This window comes from Natator depressus, chromosome 1 (assembly GCF_965152275.1).
Source record: "Natator depressus isolate rNatDep1 chromosome 1, rNatDep2.hap1, whole genome shotgun sequence".
Taxonomy (NCBI): domain Eukaryota; kingdom Metazoa; phylum Chordata; order Testudines; family Cheloniidae; genus Natator; species Natator depressus.
This window is the reverse complement of record NC_134234.1, coordinates 305,162,938-305,175,896: the sequence shown is the minus strand read 5'-3', so window position 1 is coordinate 305,175,896 and position 12,959 is coordinate 305,162,938. Positions and strand designations below refer to the sequence as shown.

The following is a 12,959-nucleotide window of genomic DNA, read 5'->3' as shown; positions in this document are numbered from 1 at the left end:
CATTTATTGTCTCTCAACGACTCCTGATCAAATGTACTCATCTTACAAGTATTTTTTTTCCCCAATTGCCAGTCCTGCAGAGTCAGCCTGAGATCTAAGTCAAGCTGGTTTCTTGCCTTGCCATGCATTACCACCAATGATAATAGAAAGGCTGTAAACCAAAATAGGTCATTATTGACACTTGGATAACCCCACTGGTGTGAACAGGTTTTCACAGGTGTAACTGTATGGAACTCAGTAAACAATTCTGTTGTTGATGCACAAGGAGGAGGAACAGGAACCAGCTCACTCCCTGTTAGCTGTATTGGATCTGAAGGTCTAACTGGAGCAAGAGCAGCAAACACTTATTTTTGACACTAAAGTGAGCAGATATGACTCTGAATATGAGCAGGGAAGTGATCTGTTGAGTAGGAAGGTTCCATTTTTATATTGTCACTATTCAGTAACACTGCACTTTAAACCCATGAGTCTAGGAAGAAATTAAGAATTTAAATTTTGCGGGGAGATACTTTGATGTGCAAGAAAACACAAAAAATGTACAGAGAATCTAGAAAACATTGAGTTTCTCAAACTATATTGCAATAAATATATACAATATACAATCTATGACCAAAAAGTGGAGTTACATGAACGTGGTCTGAAAAGTCTTTAAAATGTCCTCTCTAGGCCTGTTATTATCCCCTGGCCTGAGTACCTGAAATGGCACATGGAAGGGAGTAAGACACCCACAGTGTGTCCTTGTACAGGCTTACCTGGATCTTGGGCCCTGACTCTCTAGTCTAGATACTCCCCCCCAGAGCAGACAGGCTGCCGTGGAGAGGAAGATCCGACTAGTGGGTTTAGCCTTGGCTCTGCCCCTCCAACACTTTGGCCAGAGTAGATGAGCTTGTGGTGAAGTATTGTCATTTGATGCTGGTATAGGCCAGCAGCAAATTATCATCCCACTGTAGCAACGAGGAAACATGGAGGGAATTTTGATTTTTAGAGGTATAAGTCCTTCCCTGCACTGTTCCTGGGGCAGTGCACAGCTGTACATCACCCCACGCAAGCCCTAAATATGCAAATCAGCTGCAGAAAATCTTTAAGAATGTTCCAAAACAGTAATAAATAAAATTTCAATTTTTGTCAATAGGGGATATTCATCCTCCCCTCACTTCTATATCAATCTAAGCAGCTGTTCATCTGCCTCAAACTGGATCCAATTGAAAGGGAAAAGGGAAAATATACGTGTGCACCTTTGAGGTTCACAAAACTCTCCAGTGTAGAATATTCCAACATACTATGCCCTGTGTGTGCTTCTCCCACCCTCTGCCTACTCCCCACCCACCTGCACTGGGAATGCACGAGACATTCAGCCCCTGCTTAGACCACCTACCTTGGGGACAAGGGCAGACTGAGAAGGCCACTGGGGGGAGAAATCTTACCCCTCCTTATATCCCTATGAGGCTTTATAGGCTAGGCAGTGATCTGTTCCATGAGATTTTACACTTGTCACTGAATTACAGAAGGGATCATTTGTGTGACTCTTCTTCATGGTGTGAACATTTATACAAGTAGTCTCACTGAAGCTAATGGGATTACTCACATGAGTAAATGCACACACCAAAAGAGGTTCATAACTGGACCTAACCCAGTGGAATTGCTCATGGAATAAGATACTGACATGAGCATGAGTAAGGGTGACAGACTAGGTCCTAAGTTTGTAGGGCTCTGATATTCATCAGTGGAGAAATCTATTTTGGTTTGTGGTTGACAATAACTTCACGTTAAGCATCTGCACATTTCAGAAACAAGTATTCCTCAAGCACACATCTTGCCTAGTGTAGCATGGCTCGAGTATGCTTACAAGTGAGAAATAAATCAATAAATTATATAGGAGGACGGTTTATTATCCTCTTGAAGTGCAAAAATGCTTAACCACAGCCCATACTCTAGTGTGAGATGACCCCAGCATGCTTGTTCCTTTTACTTCGATGCATGTCCCAGATAAGGTAAGCTTAGAAAAAGCATTTGGCTTAATATCGCCTATGTCTACCAGGTACCACATATACCGTTTTGAGCCTTGCCTATGAAATTTTCATCAAAACAATAGTACCATACTTTACACAGGCACATTCTCACGTGCATTCTGGATCATCTGTAACTTTGAAGCATCCTTTAAAAAGATCTAGTTAATGAGATGATGTGTTGATTCTGAGCATTACTCACCTGCTCCATTGCCTTTGCATGCAGCAGTTACAGGGGCCAAGTGGGGATGGGATAGGCCTCATCAGAGCAGGAAATTTTGGCAAACAGATCACTGCAGGCTTAATTGTGAATCATTAGATGGCAGAAGATTATAGAACTTTATGAAACTGGGGACAAACATGAGCTGGGGTCATACATGGGTCATGTCTTTTATCTTTGTTGCTTTAATCTGCTACAAGCATCCAAGACTGAAGGGCCACGTGCAGCCATACAAGGGTCCAATTTATTAACAATATCTGCATCGTGTACTTAGTTTTCCACCCAATTTATGCAAAAAATTGTTGATTGCATCAAAGTTAAATAAGCTGTAATTTGCTGTTACAAGCCTTCTTTTTTTGTGCTCAAAGACCAAATTCTATTGTAACAAAAGAGGCAGCTTCCATTTGAATGAACAGGCTCTTTTGAACCATAGCTTTTAGAGGAACATAAGGGCCACATATATTTGACCATAAATATCGTTATTTTCTCATTTATTTTACACAATGTTCTTTGCTTGTTTCTCATTGACACAGTCCATCTAGAGATTTAAAATGGTGTTTTCTCCATGGCCAATAATGTTTACATGTAATTGCATATCAGGGAATACCGCATCCCCGTGATGCGCTGAAATGTGTAATGTTGTAATTTCTGCTGCTGAATCATCAGCCTGCCCAAATAAATAATAATGTAATAGACTTTATAATTAATGAGCCTGTGAATTGACTGACAAACGTTGGCGCTATCAGTGACCACATTGTTCAAATGGAAACAAATGTATGGAATGAACTATCATGCAAGAAGCATTTGGACAGCCTCCTAAGCAAACAACCTACTAGAAAAATGAAGCTAGCCTTTGCTGAGCCATTTTTAAAATCAGATAATCCAAAAATCCACGCTATTTTTATCTCTTATGCTACAACTTTCATGAGGATGGGACCCTCCAAAGCACAGTAGTATAGGTTTTTCTTTGTTACTTACAGCACTGATCTATCACTTATTATTATAATATATGGATACTATCACAGTGATGTATTTCCTGCGGGGTGATAGAAATATCAGGTCTGATCACAACATTATTCCAGTACTGCTATGGTAGCTAGCCAGCAGAAATAAATACAAAAATGATGTGACATGCACCCTCTCATTGGAGCCCAGATGCATCCATGCTTCCTAGTTTCATCAGCCCTTGGCTTCTCCTGAACCTAAGTTTCCCATGTGTCAGCACCCTGCCATCTCTCACTTAGTCCTGGGAAGAAGGAAGGAATTCATTAGTTTTCTTTCACTGGGGAAACCATCCTATTAAAAATGGTATTTAAAAATTGTAATCTAACCACAATTTAATAGGACTTAATTACAAGAGACAGATCTTCACCTTGTAGGGGTATAAATGGGAGCAAAGTCCCTCCCCCCAACCTACCAATGCAGCTTTCCCATATCAGGCATAGGGAGGAGAAGCTGGGGCTGTGACCCCAGGGCTCCACTCCCAAACAGGTGGGTGCGAAGTGGGCAGAGAGGGGTGGCGAGTGGGTGGAGCCTTAGTTCTGCACTCCTAATCTGTAGGCAAACCCAGTTTAGCTGGCACATGGGTCGGGGTGGGATGGGGTTGTAATCTGCTACTGGTGGGGAGTGGTCGTTGAGTACTTCTCCCTTATTCCCAAGGGAAAAAGTTAGGTCAGCTCTCTCTGTGTGTCACAATTCCTTCCCTGAGTTCCAGCGGAGGTGGCACAGCTCTCTGACACCCCCTAGAAGAGTGAGAAATAGAAGCACACGGATTCCTAAAATATTCATAGAGTCAAGGCCAGAAGGGACCACCCTAAAAAACATCCCCAAAATAATTCCTAGAGTAAATCTTTTAGGAACGCATTCAATTTTGATTTTAAAATTGCCAGCAATGGAGAATCTACCAATGCCCTTGGTAAATTGTTCCAGTGGTTAACTACCTTCATTGTTAAAATGTATGCGTTATTTCCAGTTTGAATTTGCCTGGCTTCAACTTGTAGCTATTGGATTGTGTCATACGTTTCTCTGTTAGACTGAAAAGACCATTGTCAAATATTTGCTCCCCATGTAGGTATTTATAGACTGTAATCAAATAACCCCTTAAATTTTTCTTGGTTAAGCTAAATAGATTGATCTCCTTGAGTCAATCTCTGTAAGGCTTGTGTGTTGTAAGCCCTTTATCATTCTCATGGCTCTTCTCTGAACCCTCTCCAGCAACAAAGACTTCTTTTTCTGGCAATTCTAGGACACTGAGTATGCCACAGAATTTACCCAGTCATGAGGAATTATGCAACAGGATTGAAGGTTAAAAAACCTAAAGTTGGGCACCTAAGTCCATACATACGCAACAAACAGAACTGGAAATCTAATACAGGGGTAGGCAACCTGTGGCATGCGTGCCAAGGGCAGCACGCGAGCTGATTTTCAGTGGCACTCACACTGCCCGGGTCCTGGCCACCGGTCCGGGGGGCTCTGCATTTTAATTTAATTTTAAATGAAGCTTCTTAAACATTTTAAAAACCTTATTTACTTTACATACAACAATAGTTTAGTTATATATTAAAGACTTCTAGAAAGAGACCTTCTAAAAATGTTAAAATGTATTACTGGCACGCAATAGCTTAAATTAGAGTGAATAAATGAAGACTTGGCACACCACGTCTGAAAAGTTGCCAACCCCGATCTAATAGAACGCCTAAGAAAATCAGGTCACTTTTAGTTAGGAGCCTAACTATGGATTTAGTTACCTAACTTTAGGCACTCAGGTTTGGAAATTTTGACCTATATTTCCAGCACTCACAGTTTCAAAGATAAGCTTCTTAACATGAACTGAATGTGAGCTGGACCAGTGATGCTTACTGGAGACTGAAACTGACCACCTGAAACAGTAGCTCCAGCTGATATGTTGAATTATGGCAATGTTAATGTTAACGTTGTTAGTCATTTTACCGCTGATTGTTTTCACAGTAAAGTGCTTACCCATAATTGTCAGAAGCTATTGGCGTGGGTGTGGAGAGGGACATCAGGAGTCAAGAGTTGCAGATCTGGTGAACTAGTTGTTCAAGACCCGCCAGAAAAGGTTCAAAATTATCTTCAACCCAGCTCAAAAGGAGGGAGGGAAAGAGATGCATCCTTTGCAGTGCCAAAAGCCTCAGCAGCCCTCTGAATTCCAAGCTACTCAACAACTCACACCCCTTCCTGGACACTCCAGTCTCGAATGACCTCTTACCCAGTAGCCAGGGTGAAAGTTGGAGCTTTTGACAACTTCCGCAAGGCAGTTATGCATTGCCCTGCTGCACACTGGGAGGCAGCATAAACTGAATTTAATATCAAACAATAATACAAAGACTACTGAACTGGTTGTATTATTCATTTACATATTAAATTCAACAAAATGCCTCCCTTTTTTATTTACTGGAAAATTGGGCAGAATTTCCAATTTTAGCATAATACTGCACTGGAGTCCTACAAAAGCTAGGGACCTCATCAGAGAATTTAGATCCTGCTTGAGGCACATGGGAACATGAATATAAACAATAAATCCCTGACTGAGAGTAGAATTTCACCAAGAGAAAAAGGGATTCTTTATAGTAGGAGTCCATGTTTATGAGATGTATACACAGACTTGAAACTTCTTAGACCACATTCATCCAGGTATATCAGAAAAGCTGCAGCAGGCCACTTCTTTCAGCTAAAATTATGTATTTAAACATGGCATCTATAAAAAAACTTTCATGTAGATGTCACAAAAATAGTTGAAACTCATGTTGCTTGTTTCACAGATTGAATTAACATAGGATTGCCCAGTCTTAGTAATATTGCCGTACACGAAGTATATATAAATGTTCATTGTCCACCAAATAACCAATTTCACCAAATGTAGTTACTCAGTATACTTAATTTTTTCTCTGTAAGACTATCAGTCTCATTATTTCTTAATATATTGACATATATATGTCACTACTTTACAAATGTTCTACACTGGACAAAGAGTCATTTCATCTGATAATTTAATGCTCAATTATAATCCTATTGAAATAAAGATATTTACTTAGTAAAATAAATGTTAGGTACATTTTTCTGCTTCATGTATTACAGATACACCTGCAAAATGCTCTGACATTTCTTGCACCTCCAAAATTCAACACTTGTGCATTCAAACCAGCTTACTTCACATGCAGATTTATAGATCTATGCATGCAAATGCATAGTTTTGTGCACAGCTGAAAATTGGGGCCTAATAAGAATTATGAAGTATTATGAAGTATTCAACAAATGTGTATGCCTTCAGAATACAATTTTATTAATAACATTTTATTAAGAGCCTAATTTAAAAGATATGTGAACAATACCATGGTATATGAAGGTGGGTTATTATTAAATTACATTTTCAGGAATTCTGGAAGGGAGATTCAAATTATTCTTTCATTTGTCCTATTCTAGATCAGTTCATATGCCACTATCATCCCACTGTAGCAGATGGGCACCTTCCAGAAGTGCATTAAGGGAGGTGACTAAATATAGGGTTACCAGATGTCTGGGTTTCCCCTGACACAGCCTCTTTTTTGAGGTTCCTCTCTTTGTCCGGGCAGATTTTTTCAAACAGGAAATGTGCGGGGGTTTTTGCTGAGCAGACAAGCTGTAGCTCAGAAAGAGCCCCAATTGGTCCACTTTCTGATTGGTCCCTCTCCTGCATTCGCAGCTGATCGGTCCATTCCCCTGCAAGCCACAGCTGCCAGATCCCACCTACCCAGGCCCCGGCTCCCAGCCTTGGGGAGGGTGTCCCATAGGGAGGTGCTGATTGACAACTGTTGCTGCGTCCTGGGCTTGTGCCTGCTGTCCTGCCACTGCCCCCCACCTCCAGTAAGTACCCCTACCACAGGTATCCCCTCCAACACCCCCATCTGTACCCCCCTCTGTCTTCCCCTCTTCCCATTTAGCTCCCTCCCCTCCTCCCACATTGTGTCCTCTTTTTGATAACCTCAAATATAGTAACCTTAGACTAACATTTGTGGGCAGGGTGAAGTTTGTCCAAACCTGGCTATATTACTGTTTACCAACAGAACAGACTTACAGGCCCCTGTTTTTAAATAGGCTGCCTAAAGTGAATTGTGCAACTGCAGGACAGGGAATTCTTCTACCTCATGCTGATGAAACTCAATGTTTGGAGAGCCCCAAAGGCCCATAAGGCTCCCACAAAGCAAGAGCCACAGAGGCTAATTTCTCAGGCTCCTGAGTGCTCAGGATTCAAGGCTATCAAATCCAAGCATAATTTGAGTCTGAGCAAAGAATGAGTACACTTTCTCAGTTTGGGCTGTACATTCAAACTTGCACATGCAAGTTTATGCACCAAAACCCTAGTTTCCATATACAAACAGGCATGTGCATACATAAGTACCTAGTATTGCCAATCTTGAGTTTTCAAAAATCATGAGTCAGGCCTAACAATTCATGTGACTGGCTTAAAAATGTTGAGATTTAATAAATAAATAAAGGTTGGGTTCTTTTTATTTGCCTTCTGGCTTTTGAGCCTTTAGAATGCACTCAGGTTGTTACATTTTTAAGCTGTTGTCTGCAACCATGAGAACTAGAAACTTACTTTTTAAAAATGAAAGCTGCAGTTTTCATGTAATCTCTTGACTCCAGGAGCTGGAGCTTTAAGAAACTCACCAAATATCACGAGAGTTGTGATAAAATCATGAGAGCTTGATTGAGTACATAGGCAAATTCAAGTTTTGGTGACAACAAATGCATCCAAAAGGAGATACTTAGAAAATGTAAGACTAGGAAAGATTTTGCAAAAGAGTTAGGAGGTCCCATAGCAACAGAGCTGTGCTGTTTAGCTGTGCAGTGTTGTCCCAGCCACATACAAACGGCTCAGAGGTTAAGTCTATCCATCTGAATGGTATAGATCCAGTTTTTAAAAAATCCGGCAGAGAGGACGCCCATGGATTAGAGGTGTTCATGCAGTCCTGAGGGTCTAGTAGCAGCTGCAAAAAAGCTCAGATGGTGTTTTGTGGCCTAAGGGGAGGTTCTGTCCTTCCCTGAACCCCATATCAATCCCCTGTGCGAAGGTCCTTTACTAGTTCTTTGCACAGGGATCAGGATTTGGCCTTTGAGCATATGCATTCTTTGTGTTCAACTCTACTTCTTTTATACAGAGTAATGTTTACAAAAGACAGAGAAGGATTTTGAATAAGAAATGTTGTGCTGATTGATCTCACCCATGGATACTGTAGCGCAAAGTATCTGAGTAGGTGTTTCCATTATAAACTCATTGTTAAGGGGTTTATGACTTGCTTGCTTCAATTCTCTCTGGGCTCATATTTGTTAGACATGTTCTACCCTGGAAGAAAAGATTTTGCCTCACAAACTGAGAGACGGAGACTAAAATTACTTTAGATCTATTTTTTTAGATACAGAAAGATTTGAAAAGTTATCCTTGGCTTCAGAAACTTTTTGAACTAAAAATATATTAAAAGCATAACTGGTGCCTTTTGAAAGTGACTAAACAAATTAAAGCTATACAAAAAGGATGTGGCTATGTACAGCTACTATAAGTTACTTTACATTTTTTTAAATTGGTTCTGGGTAAGATGTAAGTAACATTTTAGAACAAAATTAACATTTCAATATGTCTGAAAGATGACAGTCCTTTATAGCAAAAGCTGGGAGCCAAATCCTGAAGTTCTTATATAGCCCACCTGTATAAATCTTATTCACCTGTTATTCAGTCCATACTGAAGACAAGTGGGTAAATCCCAAGAAGCACTAAATCCCTTTCCTCCTACAGATGGGAGCTCTGTACCAGACTGACTGATCCTGAGGATGGTTAAGTCAGTATGGTAGCTGGTGTGGACAAGACACTCAGCTGCTCCAAAGATGAATCCCACAGAGTCCCAAAGTGGACATAGAACAGGTACAGGTAATTTCGCTACCCCTCAACCAGGACGTAGCCAGTCATGGCCCATTTGTCTGCTTTACATAATCCCCAAATTGTGATATACAGGTGATGAGACAGAACGCCTAAAAATAGAGGGTGAGTACTCAAGTCTTAAAGACAGTTGCATGTTAAACAACTTTGCTTAATCAGGGCCATGCCTTTTGGAGTGTAACACATTCAATTAAAACAAATCTAGCTTGTTCTACGCAACTCAATCAGTACTTGTTCCTGAAGCTTTCCAGACTTAATTTCAAACTCTGTATATATAATTCAGTCCCCAGTACAATTTTAGCTACAGCTATATTGCAGACTCCAGGAGTTATAATAGTGAATGTGAAATATCAAATCAAAATATTTCCTTCAGTCACAAAATGCATTTACCTGTATAGGACCAGTCGATCTCTTCAATCATTTTTCTCTGCTGTCTATAGTATCCATAAACCAAATCTATAAAAAAACATAATAAGAACAGAAAAGTATCAGTAGCAACAACAACAAAAAAAGATGAATCCACAAACAAGTTGTGATGCTGGTAGACCAGGTACCAGCTCATGCCAGAGCCCCACCCCAATTCACTTGTATGTTAGTATCAATCAAAGTGATTGTTAAAGGTATGAGTATATTTGGTGTTAAAATGTCTTGAACACTAGTGGGATGTTATTTGCATTGTTTTTACTTATCTGTATCCCATTATAATGTTGTAACAAACATTTACATTGTGTATACCCCTGTGACTAAATAACCCATCTAATGAGAAAGAAGCCTTGTGGAATGCAAATGAAGAACTTTAACAGAAAAGTGCTAACTTCAAAGCAAGTGGCCATTGTGTGTGATGATCAGAGGTCAAAGACTCAAAATACATTCCTGACTCTCCGTTATCAAAGGAAAAGCCCATGTGGGTAATGACATTGTCAGCTTGTTTTCTGTGAGAAGAAGCTATGAGCATGGACTCAAGGAAAAGTCCTGCATCTCTGGACTGTTTGGACTCTTACAGGGAAGTGTACCAGATGCAAAACAGAGCTCCTCAGACACCTTTTGGGTATTCTGGAAAAGACTTTTGGGAATTATTTGGGAAAGACATTATTACATTACTGCCAACATTTGGAGTTACAAACTGTGACTCACCTGTGCCTATATTTAACCTCTCAATAACTCTCATGTCCTTTTCTTAGCTAATAAACCTTTAGTTAGTTTACTATATAATTGGCTGCCAGTGTTGTCTTTGGTGCAAGATCTAGAGTACCAACTGATCTGGGGTAAGTGACTGGTCTCTTGGGACTGGAAGCAACCTAAATTAAATCTGATGTAATTTTTGTGATAAAAGGTCACATACCAAATTCCGGTTTGTCTTGGTGGAAAGATAGACTGGAGAGGCTAAGGGGACTGTCTGTGACTCCACGGTTAGACCAGTATAGTGATCCACGAGTTCAGTGGCTTGGTGAAATCTAATTATAGAACACCCCACCTGTTTGGGGTATCTGCCCTGTTTTCTGACACTCTGCCCTGAGGTAGGCACTCACAGTCGTGAGCTGTAGCTCACGAAAGCTTATGCTCAAATAAATTTGTTAGTCTCTAAGGTGTCACAAGTACTCCTTTTCTTTTTGCGGATACAGACTAACATGGCTGCTACTCTGAAATGCCAGGCAGTATGACGCAGGTGAATTATCATGTTTAATGCCTAGACATTATTAAATTCACCTGTTTTAGATTTTGAATGGTAAATATAGGCTAAATAGAACACTAGTGCCATCAATATTGCAGTCTATCGGTCTTATAAGCAAATATGCAAAAAATAGAAATGTATTTGGTAGTTTTATTTGAATGTAGATTATTGATCAGTTTTAAAGCTTTAGCTTATCCACATTTGATATACTTGTAGGTAGCAAGACTAGTGAAATGAATCTTTCTTATTTCCAAGCTTCATTCCGTCCCCATTCCCTTCTTTCCATCACATCTATATTTCCACTTTTAAAAGTACAGCAACTGGCACCAGAAACTCTCAGTTCCAGAAAACATATTCTGTATTGGCCCTTCAGAAATGGTCAATTCTGGCTCCATTGAAGGCAGTGGGAATTTTGTCATTGACTTCAAGGGGCCAGGATTTCACCCTAAGTCTTTCTTTGTCCAGCATGTGACTAGTGACTTCATTTGATGATAGGGAGAACAAAGCTTTCTGCAATGGAATTTCAGCACTGAATAAAAAAAATTACTACTAAAAATACGTATTATACCTTGATTTATGTAGTTTTATTTGTAGATGAATATCCACCATTAAATAACCTCGGACCAAACTCTGCTCTCACTTATGCCCATATAACTCCTGTGACTTTATTAGTGTGCACAGGTGATAAAAGCAGAATCTGAGCCCTCACATTTAGACAGAGGTTGCAGGAGTTTTGAGATTCCCGGTCATATTTTAGGGTCATAATCCTAGTGTAGCTGCTTTAAACATTGTTCAAAAGAAGCACACTGTAACCTACTGAAGAAACAATTAACTTAGCAGGCATACCAAGTGCATGTACTGATTGCCTTTTTTGGGGGAAAATGCTGTAAAACTCTGCTCATATTGTGCCATTGATAAAATTTTACAAAACAAGTTAGCTCAGCAAGGTCCATGTATTATTTTCACCAGGATCTCTGGGAGAAAGCCATCATATATTGTGGATTATAGGATATTACAATTATAGTTCCTTCTGGGCAAGAATATTTTCATATATATCACAATATTTTCCACTTGTTTCCCTGGAAGATGCATGTTGCTAAGTCTGACAGGACACCTGTATCATCCACGTGACTCGAACTCCTTTAAGATATTTCTCCTGAAATCTTGTACACCCACTGTAGTCAACAGGAATTTGGTGTGCACAAAGACAGCAGGATCAGGCCCTTACGAGGCAAAGTGGTAAATGAGCTATTTGTAGAGTATTTTTGGCATCTTGCACTATGCATCCGATGAAGTGAGCTGTAGCTCACGAAAGCTTATGCTCAAATAAATTGGTTAGTCTCTAACACAAGTACTGGTGATACAAGTGCTCCTGTTCTTTTTGCGGATACAAACTAACACGGCTGATACTCTGAAACCTATTTGTAGAGTGTAACTGAAAGTGACGGCCAAGCCATGCGTTATGTATATTAGCACTTTTTCTGTACCACATTTTCAGACAATACGCATTTGCTAGTGTTTTCTTTTAATCAATATGTAAAAGAAAGCTGTTTAAGCCCTGATTCCCAGGTGTTAGTTGTGGTCTCCAATTTCCTCCTTTATCAATTGTTCTCCTAATTGTTACTTCAAACAATCTGTTGGGCATTCATATGCTAAAGAAGCAGAGTTTGGGCGTGAGAGAGTACCACCACTTTTAAATTCCATACAGAGGTCTGATGGACAAGGAGTGATAGCTTCAATGAACAAGAAAAAAGGAGAAGGATTCACTTTTTTTGTGCATTATACACTTTTATACCCAGTAAATCTTGTGGGAAGCCTGTATAAATGCCAGCGGATTTTCTAAGTTCATACACCTTCTTTACTCTGGTTTCAGAGTAGCAGCCGTGTTAGTCTGTATTCGCAAAAAGAAAAGGAGTACTTGTGGCACCTTAGAAACTAACAAAATCTGAATGCATCCGATGAAGTGAGCTGTAGCTCACGAAAGCTTATGCTCAAATAAATTGGTTAGTCTCTAATGTGCCACAAGTCCTCCTTTTCTTCTTTACTCTGCTATTCACCTATTGTACTCTTTTCAAAATGCTCACAGAAAACTGATTTACAAATACTATGCTTTCCAACATCTACAGT

General features: G+C 39.9%; 1 protein-coding gene across 7 annotated transcripts in view; it reads right to left on the bottom strand.

Annotated features, from left to right (window-relative positions):
• The window catches only part of PTPRZ1 (protein tyrosine phosphatase receptor type Z1), a 195,522-nt gene that overhangs the window by 136,246 nt on the left and 46,317 nt on the right, over positions 1 to 12,959 (bottom strand). For all 7 annotated transcript variants that reach the window (XM_074942315.1, XM_074942317.1, XM_074942316.1 and 4 more), the window contains exon 2: positions 9,551 to 9,616. In XM_074942315.1, coding sequence (XP_074798416.1) covers positions 9,551 to 9,616 — 66 coding nt within the window. The remainder of the gene's footprint in view (positions 1 to 9,550; positions 9,617 to 12,959) is intronic.